Source organism: Scyliorhinus canicula, chromosome 16 (genome assembly GCF_902713615.1).
Source record: "Scyliorhinus canicula chromosome 16, sScyCan1.1, whole genome shotgun sequence".
Lineage (NCBI taxonomy): Eukaryota > Metazoa > Chordata > Chondrichthyes > Carcharhiniformes > Scyliorhinidae > Scyliorhinus > Scyliorhinus canicula.
In genome coordinates, this window is record NC_052161.1 from 124,653,372 (window position 1) to 124,669,934 (window position 16,563).

The 16,563-nt window shown below is 45.1% G+C and overlaps 1 protein-coding gene across 1 annotated transcript; it reads right to left on the bottom strand.

Moving 5' to 3' along the window:
- Window positions 1-9,471: 9,471 nt before the first annotated feature.
- Window positions 9,472-15,014, bottom strand: LOC119979343 (chromodomain-helicase-DNA-binding protein 5-like). Its single transcript, XM_038821442.1, has 3 exons — window positions 13,741-15,014; window positions 11,117-11,243; window positions 9,472-9,690 (listed from the first exon to the last, which is right to left on the bottom strand). Exons 1-3 carry the CDS (start codon window positions 13,867-13,869, stop codon window positions 9,578-9,580), a joined length of 369 nt encoding a protein of 122 aa, XP_038677370.1. The 5' UTR covers window positions 13,870-15,014; the 3' UTR covers window positions 9,472-9,577.
- Between the last annotated feature and the right edge of the window lie 1,549 nt (window positions 15,015-16,563).

Sequence of the window (16,563 nt, forward strand, 5' to 3'; positions counted from 1 at the left end):
TTGGAGTTTGGACATTCAAATAACTATTGCACTTTTATAACATGTTTGAGTCCTTTTGAATTCAATTATTTTTGAGCCCTTTTCCCTGTTTTGTTTGTGTTGTTTTTCCCTCCTCTCCTATCCTTTTACCCCACCCAGCATGATGCAGAGGAAGTGGCATGCTGTCAGAGGTGCTAATCTTTGATGAGGCATTAAACTAAGGTCTAACCTGACCATTCAAGTGGTTCAAATATATTTAAAGATCCAGTGACAATATTCGAAGAGGAGCAGGGAATTCTCCTGGCACTTTGACCAACATTCCTCCCTCAGACAAGTAGGTGTGAATAGACACCAATAAAAATGCTTACATTAACTGGCTGTTTATCTCTGTTGTTTGGAGTTCTTCTTGTTGGTAAAATGGCTGTCACATTTATTCAAAAAGCAAGTGTCCCTGCCATTCATAGAAAATTGAATTCAAATAATCATCTGAGAGATGAAATCCGGACCTTTTAGTCTTGTTGTTCTTTTGCTCCTGATTAATTAGTGATTCTTCCAAAGGCAATGTAAGGACAGGAATAGCGGTCCTTCGCCTTGGGGGAAGCAGTGATGTAGTGGTGTTGTCACTGGACTAGTAATCCCCAGGGATACAGAGTAAATCTCTGGGGACCGAAGTTCGAATCCCACCATGTCAGATGGTCAAGTTTGAATTCAATAAAAATCTGGAATTGAAAAGAGTCTAACCATTATCAATTGTCATAAAGACCCACCTGGTTCACTATTGCCCTTCAGGGAATGAAATTTGTTGTCCTTGTCTGCTTTGGCCCTACATGTGACTCCAGATCCACAGCACTGTGGTTGGTTCTTCACTGCCCTCTGAAATGGCCTAGTGAGACACTCCGTTGCATCAAACCACTAAAAAAGACTCCAATGAATGAATGAACGGACAACCCGGCATGGACTGGGCGCTTGTCAACAGTAAACTCAGCCCTGTCGACCCTGCAAAAGTGCTCTTTACTAACATCTTCTGCCAAAATTTGAACTGACTCGTAGACTAGTTACCAAGGCTCCTTGGCACCCACCAAGCCTAAGACCTCTATCATCTAGAAGGTCAAGGGCAGCAGGCACATGGGAACACCACCGCCTTAAAGTGTCTCTGTAAGCCAGTCACCATCCCGATTTGGAAATAAATCACCATTCCTTCACTGTCGCTGAGCCAAAATCCTGGAACTCCCTAACAGCACTGTGGGTGGACCTACACCCAACAGATTGCAGTGGCTCAAGAAGTCAGCTCACCACCACCTTCTCAAGACCAATTCGGGAGGGGCAACAAATGCTGGCCTAGCCAGCAACACCCACATCCCATAAAAATGAATTTTAAGAATCTAACAATACAGCTTAAACCCCCCTTCAGACCAGTGCAGTTCTACCCAATCATGGTCCAGAATGATGGCTTGAAATGCACTTCAATTGTGAATTATTAAGACAATTTACTTTGCTTGTTCTTATGCCTTAGTGAGGGCCATTGACACCATCTTGATTCTCTGGTTTTCTTCGAGTCTCCGTCAGTCCACATCTCAATGTTATCCGCCCATCTGATTTTTCTTCCTCTTTCTGTTTTCACCCTCAATTTCTCCTCCAATGTTGCTTTTGTTTATTTTGCTTATAGAGCTCATAATCTTTAGGGAAGGGGATCACTGGGTCTTTTCTTAAAACAATGTAAAACCACTGCAACTTCAAGAAGTTCTTTCCCCATTCCCTGGGTAAGCATTTCTTTATTTAGGCATTGTCATTTTGTTGGAGTGTAGAATAACAGCACAAGGAGGTCATTTGGACAATCTTGCTAACTCCTTGGTGGAGCTATTCAATGAATTTCACTTATATGCTCTTTAACCATAAGCCTGTATTTTTCCCCCCTCACATACTTATTCAATTATCTTTTGAATGTTACTGCTGAATCTATTTTCATTCGCTCCTCTCAGACAGTGCATTCCATATCACAGCTTCCTGTGTGTAAAAACAAAATATATATATATATATATATAATTCTTTGTGACCCTTTTTTTTTGCCAATTACTTCCAATCTATGTACTCTAGTTACTGACCTTTCTGCCACTGGAAACAGTTCCTACCAAAACCATTCATGATTCTGAACCTTCTCTGCTCCAAGGAGAACAATTCCAGCTTCTCCAGTCTCACCACATATCTGAAACTTCTCATTCCTGACACCATTCTTGCAAATCCCTTCTGCACTCTCTGCAAGGAGTGGGCATCCTTCATATGGTGGGGTGCCCAGAGTTGAGCACAACACTCTAGCTGGGACTTAACCAATGATTAGGTTTGGTGTAACCTCCTTGCTTTTGTACTCCATTAATAAAGCAAAAGATCCAATCTGCTACTTTAACAGCCTTCTCAATTTGTCCTGTAGCCTTCAAAGATTTATCTACATGCATCCAAAGGGCTCTCTTCCTGCATCCCTTTAAAATTGTACCATTTCATCCAAATTGATTCTCTTCACTCTTCCTACCAAGATGTCGCAGACTATTTAACCACATCTATCTCCCAGTAGCACTTCTAGGATGAATTGCAAATGGGACCAGGAACCCTAATTTTTCACTGCTTGCTAGCCCAGAATCACTGAGGCCGGGCAGCACGGTGGCACAGTGGCTTAGCACTGCTGCCTTACAGCGCCAAGGTCCCAGGTTCGATCCCGGCTCCGGGTCGTTGTCCGTGTAGAGTTTGCACATTCTCCCCGTGTTTGCGTGGGTTTCACTCCCACAACCCAAAGATGTGCAGGGCTGGTGGATTGGCCATGCTAAATTGCCCCTTAATTGGGGAAAAAATAAATTGGCTAAATTTTTTTTAAAAAAAGAATCACTGAGGCCAACTAACTCAGTGGAGGACATTATGCCAAAGATTTTCCTGGTCTGCCTAGCTCAGCTCCTCATTGTATTCAACACAACTGATCCACGAAGGAAGCCTGTAACTGTGATTGCAGCATCGCTCGTGCTGCTACACTTGTATTTATGTCTAACTAATGCAATGAGGTAACAGGGTTCATGAGGGTTGGTTGGCTCAGCTGGAGCATTGTCTGATTTTTAAAAAAAATAATTAATGGGATTTCAATGTTGCTGGCAAGACCATCATTTATTGTCCTTGAGACGGTGAATGAGCTGTACCTTATACCTCTGCAGTCCATGCCATATAGGTATACCCACAGTGCTATTGGGGAAGGAATTCCAAGATATTGACCCAGTGACAGTGAGGGAGTGGTGATTTAATTACAGAATTTGCTGCTGGTGAAGTTCCCATTTGTCTGCTGCTCTCGGTTTCCAGGTGGCAGAGGTTGCGGGTTTGGAAGGTGTTGTTGAAGGATCTTTGCCCAGTTGTTGCAGTGCAGCTCGTAGATGGTGCACACTGCTTCTGCTGTGCACTGGTGGTGGAGGATGTGAATAACGTGGTGGGTGGGGTGCTGATTTGTCCTGGATTGGCAAATAGAGAGCATTTCATCATACTCCTGGCTTGTGCATTGTAGATTGGGGAAAGGCTTTGGGGAGTCAGGAGGTGAGTTAGTCACCACAGAATTCCCAACCTCTGACCTGTACCTCCAATTGCAGTATTTGTGTAGCTGGCCCAGTTACGTGTCTGGTCAGTGATGACCTCCAGGATAGTGATGGTGGGGGTTTGGTGATGATAATGGCACTGAATGTCAAGGGGAGATGGTTACATTCTCTCCTGTTGGAGATGGGCATTGCCTGAAACTGTGATTTGAATGTTATTCGTCATTTATCAGCCCAATTATGGCATTGCACTTTGGGAACATAGAACATAGAACAGTACAGCACAGAACAGGCCCTTCGGCCCTCGATGTTGTGCCGAGCAATGATCACCCTACTTAAACCCACGTAACCGTAACCCAACAATCCCCCAATTAACCTTACACTACGGGCAATTTAGCATGGCCAATCCACCTAACCCGCACATCTTTGGACTGTGGGAAGAATGTGAACGCTTTGAAACAGGTGCAGTAACAATCTGAAAATGGGTCCAGGGATAGCGGAACTTCAGCTATGTAGGTAAGTTGAAGAAAAGAGTATGGAGATTTGATAGGGGTCATGAGTGGTCTGGACAGAGTAGATAGAAACTGTTCCAATTAGCAGAAGAATTAGCAGAGGAGGTGACAGATTGGGGCTAATTAAATTGTTCTTGCACAGAACTTGATGAGTCAAATGGCCTCCTTCTGTAACCATCTATTATTTTTTTTACATACAATATTCATGTATATGTTGTATGCACATGTGCTTCAATAAAACAGCAACAGTTTGCATTTATATGGCACATAACATAGTAAAATGTCCCAAGGTATTTCACAGGCGATGAGTTAGCTGCATTTATAGCACAGGTCTTCAGCAGTGTTGTCAGGGCCCATAGCTTTTTATGATATCCAGTGTGCTCAGCCATATGATCGCAGTTGGAATTAATCGAATTGGTGCTGACTTCTGTGTTGGGGGATAGTGTGAAGAGAGACTGAGATGGCGTCTTCACATGGCACTTCCTGCTGAAGATGGTTGCAGATATTTCAGCCTTGTCTTTTGCATTGATGTACGGGCTTCTCTGTCATCAAATATAGAAGCATGTTCATGGAGACTGCGCCTCCTCCAGTTAGTCATTTACTTGTTCACCACGGGATGTGGCAAGATTGCAGTGCATACATTCTGATCCTCTGGTTGTGGGATTCCTTAGATCTGACTACATAGCATGCTTCTACCATTGTATAATATACATGTTCTGTCTTGTAGCTTCACTAGGTTGGCATCTAATTTTTAGGTATGTCAGCTGCTGCTGCCATGTTCTTCCGCTAAATCTTTGAACCAGGCTCGATGGTAATTGTAGAGTGGAGGATCTGCCTCAAGGTTACACGTTGTGGGGAATACAATTCTGCTGTTGCTGATGACCCCCAGCACCTCATGGATGCCCAGTTTTGAGCTGCTAGATCTGTTGTCAATCTATCCTATCTTAGTGTGGGGTACCAAACAGCACAATGGAGGGTGTCCTCAATGTGAAGATGAGACTTTGTCCCCACTCCCCTTAGTGCTTGTTCCATGGAGAACTATTGAATCAGAAGGTGAGGAAGGGCAGTCAATAGGACGTTTCCTTGCCCATACTTGACCTGATGCCTCATGGCTTTTAGAGTTAGTGTTGAGCAGTTCCAGGACCACTCCCTCCTAGCTGTCTATCAATGTGATGCCACCACAGGTAATGGAAGAGTTTGGGAACTAAGTCTAGTTGTCACAAGCCCCCAGAGGTTTGTAAGGAGGACATTGTAGAGTGTGCTTTGTCATGTACAAATTAGGCGCCTAGTTCAATGTCTGATTTCTTTCTCTAAAGGATATTAGTGAGCCAGGCTGGTTTCTAACAATCATGTAGTTTCAAGACCATTGCTCAATCCTTTATTCCAGATGTTTAAAATTCTCATTGTGTCTTCGTGGGATTTGAACTCTTAAAAAAAATGCTGGTCTTGTTGATAACTCCTATCCCATGAGAATAAAAAGACAATTAAACACTGAACAAACTCAAGCTGTTTACTTGGCAATTAAACATTTGTTTCCTTGAAAGAACACAGCTCCACCTTAATAAAAATGATACACTGCACATTATATAATATAAAATGTCCCCTTTTAATAATCAGTGCATCCTCTGACATCAAATAAATGGAAGTGTGAATCTTCAAAGTAGAACCGGAATAAATTCAGCCTTGGATGTAGTGTTATCATCTGCATTATGATTGCATGTTTAGCAAATTTATAGGGAAGAACGAATGTGCTCATCAAGCAATGGAACACTCAATTCTTACATATGGTCTGTGTGCGTCCCCCCTCCCCATCAGAGAATTTTTTTCCATTTAGTCACAGTTCACTTTCTGCTGTTTCCCCCATTCCGACTCAAAACTGTAGTGACAGTTGCATTTAATGCAGTGTTTTTCAACCAGAAGACAACTCCATTTGAGATACAGATTGTACGATCTTTATCCCTTTAAAAATCTATCGGAAAGCTTCCTTTTCCATCCCAACACCCAACTATCCGGTGCCTTCTGGGAACATCGTAAGAAGTTTTACAACACCAGGTTAAAGTCCAACAGGTTTGTTTGGATCACTAGCTTTTGGAGCACAGCTCCTTCACCAGGTGGGTGGTGAGAGAGACTCCCCTGATGAAGGAACAGTGCTCCGAAAGCTAGTGAGCAAAACAAACCTGTTGGACTTTAACCTGGTGTTGGAAGACTTCTTACTGTGCTCACCCCAGTCCTACGCCAGCATCTCCACATTCTGGGATCATCAGTTCAGGTCTCCTCTGCCCTTGTGTGAAAAAGCACTTCCTCATTTTGCTCAATGGCTTTGCTCTAATTTTAAGATTGTTCCCAATTCCCCCACCACAGGAAATAGTTTCTCTGCATCCTCTTTGTCAAATCCCTTTATCACTTTAAACACATCGTTCAGATCATCCTTCAGTCTTCTAAACTCAAGGAAATAGAGTTAGGTTTAGTCAAGATTTCCTCATTAATTTAACCCTTGAAGCTTTGGTATCATTCCAATGAATGTGGACGGAATTCTCTTTTCCCCCTCCCAAGATCAATAAATCCTTCCGGTGCTGCAATTGAATGCAGAGCACTCCACCTGCTGTCTGACCAAAGCTCTGTAAGAACCCACCATTCTAGATTTGATGCCAGGACTTGATCAATAAACCATTATGTACCTTTTACACAGTGAAAAATTTAACAAAGTTTCAAAATATCTCACGTGTTCTGCTTTCAGTTAGCTCCAGTTAATTGATTCTGAACCTCATTGTCTTCCCCATTTGGAGTGATCAAATTCACTCGAAAGACCAGATTGGAGAGGTCAGTATTGAGTTGAACTTGCTTAATCTCTCAGGAAATCTTTTTGGGGATCACTTCCTGATAGTTAGTTTCATAAACGCCTGCAACCTTCTAAATCGCCCAGTATCATACCTAATTGACCATTATTTAGGTGACTTTAGAGAGTGATTTATGGGCAAGGGATTCACGGCCAAATCCAATCCTAGCTTCACTTGATTCTTACTAACTACTGATTTAGCAGTCGGCTGATTGAACCTCATCGAGTCCTGGGTCACTGCAATAGACTATAACTATCCCCTCCACCCCTATAATTCACCCACTCCTGTTGCAGACTAGCAATAGTATTTACTCAAATGGAAAGTGGAGGGAGGATTTACAGGCTCCAACCGCAGGACTAATGCAAAGAGGATTAGAGTAAAAGAGTCAGAAGCACAAATCTGTGATTTTAGAGACTGTATTAAGATGCACTTTGAGTTTATACAGTCAGGTTTAAAGCTTTTCAATTGGGAAAAGACTTTCTTACCAAATAGCTTATTAAGTTTAACAGCAGTAATATTCTGTACAGAATTGCAAAGTACAATAACACCTTACAAGGTACTGTTTTTAAAAAAAATCAGTTAAAACATTGGAATTTTTATTGGATATTGTGCAAAATGGCTGGGATTTCTGTCAGTTGGTTTCCCCATGTATTACATCAAGTGAGCAATACCATTTATAACACAATACTGTTAAGCAAAAAGATCCTTTATCAAATCATCCTCACACTAACTCCCTAATTTATATTGGACTGGAAAAGGAGCGGGTAGAGACAGCTGAACCAGGAGTGAGCAGGAAACCAGCACAATATGAAAGCAGAACCACCGTGGTGTTCATCATCACCAGGTGATTCTGGTACTTGCTAGTTTAGCTCTAATTTTGCTTCAAATTCTCAAGATTAACTGATTGGCTCAGGAAATTGGGGATAACCTTTTCTTAAAATTAACCTTCTACCCCTCCCAAGAATCAGGATCACTTGTGATTGGTGGGTTGGGCCAGCGTGTTTGATGGACACGAACACCAATGGGACCCTGGCCATGTGCAGACTGGTGTCTTACACTGGAAACAACTGAAGGATCGGTCTCCACTGTAATACCGTGCCCCCTTTCCCCAGCTCTTGATCCCCCCATTGAATGTATTGCAGATTCTCACAGCGAACAGGCACTGACTCCCATAGGACACATACCTCAGCAAGCAGTCAGCATCTTTACAGAGGAGGTATGGGGATATGGAACAAAGGTGGGAAGGGAAATATCAAGCAAAGGAGGGACAGAAATGAGGATGGGAGGAAGCACGGGAGGGAAAAGAATGAGAGAAAGTAAACATAGAGCAAGGGATACAAGGAACAATAAGTCATGGCACTGAATGAAAGTCTGCAAGTGCCAGGTGCAAGGGTCCCAGGCATCAACCACTATCTTGTCCAACTACCATTCTTCACGCATGAGTGTTGGGAGGTCAGAGGGAGACCCACGTTGCTGAGATCAATCCTGCTCTCACCTTCACTCAGACTTTCCAACAGAAGGTGCTGACTACACATATGGAAAAATAACTTTGGCATTGAGGACTCGCAACCCCCCCCCCCCCCCCCCCCCCCCCAACCTGGAGCCCACCGCCACACAGATTAGCAAACTGGGCATGCACCAGAGTGAAACCTAGTTCACGTCTCTACCCAATGCATGGGTGGTGCCTTGACCCACTAACCCATTAAAAGGGACAGAATAATTCTGGTCAAACACCTCTGAGCTCCCAGTAACACACAAGGACCTCTGGGTACAGCATTGTATTGGTTATTGTAATCAGGAACACCTTCTAGGCATGTGGTCCTTCTCGGATCATCGGTGTCCAGTCCTGGCAAATCCCCTTCATAATACTAAATGGTAATCGGCACACTGCATCCAATGGCACTATTTTTTTGTTCCATCACTCCATTTGCAAACGTGGAGGGGGATGTAAGGGGATACCAATTGCATTGCCCAGCTAAAATCTGGGAGACAAGCTGAGGATAATTCTGAACCCCTTTCACCAGGACAAAGTGGAGAAATACCTTGTTCCAAACGAGGCTGAACTAAACCTGGATAATGTACAACCTGTGGGCTATGGGTGCCCTACTTGGAATGCAGAGCACTCCCCAGAGGCAGACTAACTATATGGTTAGTCTGGTTAACAATATGGTTAAATCAGGGGGTTCCCCAAGTTCCCCCAAATGGTTCCACAGCACAAAGCAGAACCACACCCCCTTTTCCCCATGAGAATGCCCAAAATCCTATACCCTTTGAGGTCAATGTTGACCACGAGTTGGGATTCACTTTGGGCCTGGAGGATACTGACGGTAATGGGTGATTAATGATGGCACTCGGGCTATTATGTGATGCACAATCTATAGACTCGGTTTGATAAGCCAGAGTTTAGAAACTCTGGTAAGGATCATGCTTTTCTCATCTTTTGGTCCCCCGCCCCTAACCTCTGGAGTTACCCTCCCTGGCACAATAGTCAATGTAACAGGAAAAGCCTTCCATCAACGTGCGAAAAAAGTGCAAATATGTACAAGTGAGTAGAGCCCCCCCCCCCCCCCCCCCCCCCTCCCCCTCCCAAGATGAAAACAGTTTGTAATCCGACAAAGTTTAAAGATGATTAGGAGTACGGTGACCCCATCGACTGCCCGTAGTCTGGGAGCTGCCCTTGGGAACCCTGTCATCAATCCTCGATGCAGATTACATCACTGACTTTATCTTTCTTCTCTCTTGCGTCGAATCCTTCCGTTAAGAGCTTTTTATCTGGGACACTCAAAGCCGAAATATTCGTGGTTGCTGCAAACGAGCAGAATTACTTTAATAAACTTTTCTTTTACTTGGAAAATTTATGTTTATCTTTCAAACCACAGTAATTTGCATTTATGTCGCAGTTTCAGCGTGAAAGACCCCTGATTCTTCACAGTAGGGTGATTAGACAATAGACTCAATACAGTCGAAGATGGCAATATTAGGACAGGTGATCAAAGAGGTGGGTTTTTTAAGGACCATTTTAAAGGAGCAAGGAGAGTTGGGTTCAGGAAGGGTTTAGGGTGCTTACACTTGAACGCACAGCCATCAAGGTGGGGCAAAAGGAAGGGAGGATGCGCAAGAGGCCAGATTTGGATTGTTTTAAACCCCCACTACATGTTGCACAATTTTCCTCGCAGAGTCATTTTAGTTTTATCTAAAAAAGAAACTATGTTGAGTAATTAAAGCTCCACGTTTCAATGATGCGCTGATCATTTTCGATCTTCAATCCTAAATTTCACCTCTGCACATTTATTTACTCTAGACAAAATTGCACAAAGAAATGTTGGAGATCACTGTTCGTGTGGAGTTTTGCACATTCTCCCTGTGTCTGCGCGGGCCTCATCGCCCACAACCCCAAAAAGATGTGCAAGGTAGACAGATTGGCCAGGCTAAATTGCCCCTTAAATTGGAAAAAAAAGTCACTACATTTTTAAAAAACGATGATCGAGATGTCCTGATCCAGATCAGGAAACCCTAACCCAGGGGTGGGCAAACTACGGCCCGCGGACCGCATGCGGCCCGCCAAAGGTCTTTATGCGGCCCACCAAGATCAAGTCATTAAAAAAAAAAATTTTTAATTTTAATTTTTTTATTTTAAGGTTAATGGGGGGGGCTGTTGGGTTACTGTATAGGGTGGATACGTTGACTTAAGTAGGGTGATCATTGCTTGGCACAACATGTGTTTCATGTAAAGTTTCTACTTTAAAATATTAATTAATAAAAATGAATTGCTTTTTTTTTAAAAAAACCTTTTATTTTGGCTATTTTAAATATTCATTATTTTACTTAATATACTATGCGGCCCTTTAAAATTGTGAATTTCTGAATGTGGCCCTTGCACGGAAAAGTTTGCCCACCCCTGCCCTAACCCTAACCATGTGGTCAGGAGGAGTGACAGGTCAGATTCCATCCATTTAATCAGGGGATAAAATGACCTTCTCAGTCTATCAATGTTTTTATCATTGTTTAGAATGTGGGTATCACTGGCAAGGACAGCATTTATTGTCCATCCATAGATACCGGGACAGGACTAGTTAACAGTGAACTATGTGGGTGTGGGACTTGGGTCACAGAGACACAGATTTCCTCCTGTGTACCACTTAATCCAACAGCTTCATGCCAACTCTGATGGGTGCCAGCCTTTTGTTTGCAGGATTTAAAGGCAGGAGGTGCATTTCTCGAACATACATACCACTGATATAGGGCCCCAGGGGCATCTGGTTGTAGTTAATGAGGGTTCCAGATCCTGGCCCTCGAAAAGCGGGTCCAAAGGTGTTACTGTACATCTGGGCTGCTCCATAGTGACCCTGTGGGAATGGCTGTAAAAGATGGTTAGTTTAAACAGAAATAGCTCAGATCATCAAACTCAACATCTGGAACTGTTCACACAATTAAATCAAAACTTTAACTGCAGCATGTCCCCCTCCAACCATCTGAAGGTGTTGACGCATTAACCGAGACCACATAGTTCTGCTCAGAGCTGTCAACATTGGGGAGCATCACAGTCAGATGTGATCCCGCCCTCACAGCCCCCCCCTCAAACACTGGGCTGTTCGATGGGACAGTGTAGAAGAACCTTTACTCTATATCTAACCCCGTGCTGTACCTATCCTGGGAGTGTTTGATGGGGACTGTGTAGAGAGAGCTTCACTCTGTATCTAACCCTGTGCTGTACCTGTCCTGGGAGTGTTTGATGGGGACAGTGTAGAGGGAGCTTTACTCTGTATCTAACCCCGTGCTGTACCTGTCCTGGGAGTGTTTGATGGGGACAGTGTAGAGGGAGCTTTAGAACATAGAACAGTACAGCACAGAACAGGCCCTTTGGCCCTCGATGTTGTGCCGAACAATGATCACCCCACTTAAACCCACGTAACCCGTATACCCGTAACCCAACAATCCCCCCATTAACCTTACACTACGGGCAATTTAGCATGGCCAATCCACCTAACCCGCACATCTTTGGACTGTGGGAGGAAACCGGAGCACCCGGAGGAAACCCACACACACACGGGGAGGACGTGCAGACTCCACACAGACAGTGACCCAGCCGGGAATCGAACCTGGGACCCTGGAGCTGTGAAGCATTGATGCTAACCACCATGCTACCGTGAGCTTTACTCTGTATCTAACCCCATGCTGTACCTGGCCTGGGAGTGTTTGATGGGGACAGTGTAGAGGGAGCTTTACTCTGTATCTAATCCCGTGCTGTACCTGTCCTGGGAGCGTTTGATGGAGACAGTGTAGAGGGAGCTTTACTCTGTATCTAACCCTGTCTTGTACCTGTCCTGGGAGTGTTTGATGGGGACAGTGTAGAGGGAACTTTACTCTGTATCTAACCCTGTGCTGTACCTGTCCTGGGAGTGTTTGATGGGGACAGTGTAGAGGGAACTTTACTCTGTATCTAACCCCGTGCTGTACCTGTCCTGGGAGTATTTGATGGGGACAGTGGAGAGGGAGCTTTGCTCTGTATCTAACCCCGTGCTGTACCTGTCCTGGGAGTGTTTGATGGAGACAGTGTAGAGAGAGCTTCACTCTGTATCTAACCCCATGCTGTACCTGGCCTGGGAGTGTTTGATGGGGACAGTGTAGAGGGAGCTTTACTCTGTATCTAACCACGTGCTGTACTTGCCCTGGGAGTGTTTGATGGGGACAGTGTAGAGGGAGCTTCACTCTGTATCTAACCCCATGCTGTACCTGGCCTGGGAGTGTTTGATGGGGACAGTGTAGAGGGAGCTTTACTCTGTATCTAATCCCGTGCTGTACCTGTCCTGGGAGCGTTTGATGGAGACAGTGTAGAGGGAACTTTACTCTGTATCTAACCCTGTGCTGTACCTGTCCTGTGAGTGTTTGATGGGGTCAGTGTAGAGGGAGGTTTATTCTGCAACTAACCCCGTGCTGTACCTTTTCTGGGAGTGTTTGATGGGGACAGTGTAGAGGAAGATTTACTCTGTATCTAACCCCGTGCTGTACATGTCCTGGGAGTGTCTGATGGGGACAGTGTAGTGGGAGCTTTATTCTGTATCTAACCCCGTGCTGTACCTGTCCTGGGAGTGTCTGACGGGTACAGTGTAGAGGGAGCTTTACTCTGTATCTAACCCCGTGCTGTACCTGTCCTGGGAGTATTTGATGGGGACAGTGTAGAGGGAGCTTTACTCTGTATCTAACCCCATGCTGTACCTGTCCTGGGAGTATTTGATGGGGACAGTGTAGAGGGAGCTTTACTCTGTATCTAACCCCGTGCTGTACCTGTCCTGGGAGTGTTTGATGGGGACAGTGTAGAGGGAGCTTTACTCTGTATCTAACCCCGTGCTGTACCTGTCCTGGGAGTGTTTGATGGGGACAGTGTACAGGGAGCTTTACTCTGTATCTAACCCCGTGCTGTACCTGTCCTGGGAGAGTTTGATGGGGACAGTGTAGAGGGAGCTTTACTCTGTAGCTAACCCCGTGCTGTACCTGTCCTGGGAGTGTTTGATGGGGACAGTGTAGAGGGAGCTTTACTCTGTATCTAACCCCGTGCTGTACCTGTCCTGGTTTGAGGGGACACTTGAAACTCAATGTGTATTCCAATCCCCAGCACTAATACGCTGCACAGTTATAGGTAGAAAATAAACATAAAAAATAGAATAAACACAGAACATTGACACTGACTCTGGCTGTCCCATCCACGGCTGATTGGGAGAATCGAGGTCTTCCAATAAACAACCCTCCTGATTATATCAGACTGATAGCCCACAAGGCAGGGCAATCACAAGGTGATTACCAGTCCCCACAACTCCCAGAAGTGTCTCATCGCAATGCCCTGGACCGGGTTCTCACCTGCTGTTGTGGTTCATTTCCCCGATTTGCCAGTCTACTCAAGATGCTTCGCTCTGACATCTGGAGCCGAGCTGCCACAGGTGGGACCCTGGACAGCATGTTGGGTAATCTCGTCACATCCGCCTTCATGTCGCTCAGGAGCTCCTCCAGTTGATTGAGGACTGAAAGAAACAGAAAGCAAACACAGGGCGAGGAGCTCAGGGCCAGGGTTTCAGTAGGAGGGGGGGGTGGCACAGCGTCAACACTTCCCAATAACAACTGGCAACGCTCATAGCTGGCCTTCGGTCAGTCTGTAGCTCCTTAAGCCACAGTAACACCATGCACCAAGTACCCAGCACAGCAACATCCCAGAGGGGCACTGAGAGAGCACCAGGAACAGGGGCCAGGAAGAAGGGTCAACCATAAGAGGCAGTCATTTTATAAAACACTTGACCCCCGCTCTGGATACACAGCTTCACCTTTAATATTTAATCTCAGTTTCTCCTCCTTTATCTGGATTCAATTTTGCTGCTTTCCTCGAGCAAGACGAAAATATTTGCGTGTGGACTGGGAAAATACACTCTGATCGATTATGCAGAATAAATCACAGAATAACATGGAAACCGGAACAGATAATTGGCTGTTGTACATACAGGTTTGGGTATTGTGTTGTAATGATAAATGTTATTGGACCAGTAACCCAGAGAGCAGGGGTTCAAATACCGTTGCAGTTCTTTGAGAATTCAAATCCAGTTTAAAAAGTATGGAAGTAAAGGTCGCTGTCAGTAAATTGTCCACGAAGCTATCAGACGGTCATAAATCCCAATTGCTCCTTCAAGAAACCTTTCCCAGGCAATGCCTAAAAGTGACTCCGCTCCCCTCCGAAGGTGATGGAATCTGTTTCCCTCTAATGTAGTCGAGCAATACATTCAGTTGGATCAAAAACCTGCGACTGTAATGGTTCAGGAAGGCAGACCATGCTTCCCACCATCACCGCAGAGAAACAAGGACAGGGCAATGCCGGTCTTTCCAGCTACACACACATCCCAATCATTGTTTTGTTTTGTAACTACTAGGCAGTACCGCATCTCCCCCTCTGACTGCTGGTGGAGGCCGAGAGAATGGCATTGAGCGGAAGATGCTCTTCACCAAACAGTGGTTTGTTACTGGTTCAGAACAGGATCCATTCCAATCTAGAACCATAGAATTCCTACTGTGCAAAGGAGGCCATTCGACCCATCGACCCTCCGAAAGAACACCCTTACCTAGGCCCACTCCCCCGCCCTATCTCCGTAACCCCACCTAACCTGCACATCTTGGACTGTGGGAGGAACCCGGAGGAAACCCACGCAGACACGGGGAGAAAGTGCAGACTCCGCACAGTCACCCAAGGCCGGAATCAAACACGGGTCCCTGGTGCTGAGGCAGCAGCGCTAACCACTGTGCCAACCTGCAGCCCTCAACCTGCACCAAGTTAGCAGGTATAAACCAGACTTCAATTAAAAGCTCCTTAACCTGGGAGGGAGGGAGCGAGAATTAAACTCCGCCTTCATCCTATACTGGCCTTTCTAACCCACTGTCAGATGTAGCCTAGGCTAACTCAGCACAGGACAGGAGTTTAAATCTGACCATCCTGGCCTCTAGGGATCAGGCACTGCCATAACCACAAGGGGGAGTCTGTTCCTTTTTACCTGGCTTTCTGAGATTTCCTCATAAATTTAGAGAGCTCAATTCATTTTTTTCCAATTAAGGGAGAGCTGAATATTCAGTGTTCAAAAGTATCAGGGATCATCCCACGTCACTGTTGTCCCGTATTAAAATTAGGGATTTGACGTTACATTGCACCAGTAGAGTCAATCAGTTAAATGATTGAAAACCAGACCTACTGCTGTTACACAATTATAAATATTCTCCAGCACCATCCTTTCCGCAATCAGCAGGGGATGAGAGGGGAAGCTAATTACCCCAAATAACTACTTCAGTATAAGAAGCAGGTTACAAAATAAGGAGTACATTATCCCCTGGGTACAATGCAAAATAACAACTTGCATTTTGACAGAAAGTTTAATGTAAAATGCTCCAGGTGCTTCAGACAAAATGTGACGCCAAACCACATAAGCAGGCATTAACCACATTTTAAAATGTTTTAATTAATTCGAAGGATGTGGGCGTTGTTCACTGTGCCAGCGTTTATTGCCCATCCCTAACCCACCCTCCATTTCAGAGGGCTTTTGAGAGTTTCTGTGGATCTGGAGTCACATGTAGGCCAGACCAGGTACGGTTGGCAGATTTCCTTCCCTAAAGGACATCCGTGAACCAGATTTCTACAACAATCGGCAATGGATTCACAGTCATTGTTAGACTTTCAATCCCTGAGTTTTATTGAATTGGTGGGATTTGAACCGGAGTCCCCAGAGCATAATAATAATAATCTTTATTGTCACAAACAGGCTTACATTAACACAGCAATGACGTTACTGTGAAAAGCCCCTAGTCGCCACATTCTGGCACCTGTTCGGGTACACAGAGGGAGAATTCAGAATGTCCAATTCACCTCACAAGCACGTCTTTCGGGACTTGTGGGAGGAAACCGGAGCACCCGGAGGAAACCCACGCGGACACGGGGAGGACGTGCAGACTCCGCACAGACAGTGAGCCAAGCCGGGAATCGAACCCGGAACCCTGGAGCTGTGAAGCAACAGTGCTGCCTGGTGTTACCCCAAGTCTCTAGATTACTAGCTCAGTGAGAGTAGAAGATCGGGCAAAGAGGTAAGTTTTAAAGGGTGACATAACGGAGGTGAGAGAGGTGGAGAGATTTAGGGAAAGAATTCCAGAGCGCTGGAC

Bases quoted from the DNA above. Each gene is read 5' to 3' on its own strand.
- LOC119979343 (XM_038821442.1), bottom strand. From the start codon at position 13,869: ATGAAGGCGGATGTGACGAGATTACCCAACATGCTGTCCAGGGTCCCA. The intron at 11,244-13,740 runs GTGAGAACCCGG...CATCTTTTACAG, and splicing joins GAAATGAACCACAACAGCAG to CCATTCCCACAGGGTCACTA. The intron at 9,691-11,116 runs GTATGTATGTTC...GCTCGTTTGCAG, and splicing joins CCTGGGGCCCTATATCAGTG to CAACCACGAATATTTCGGCT.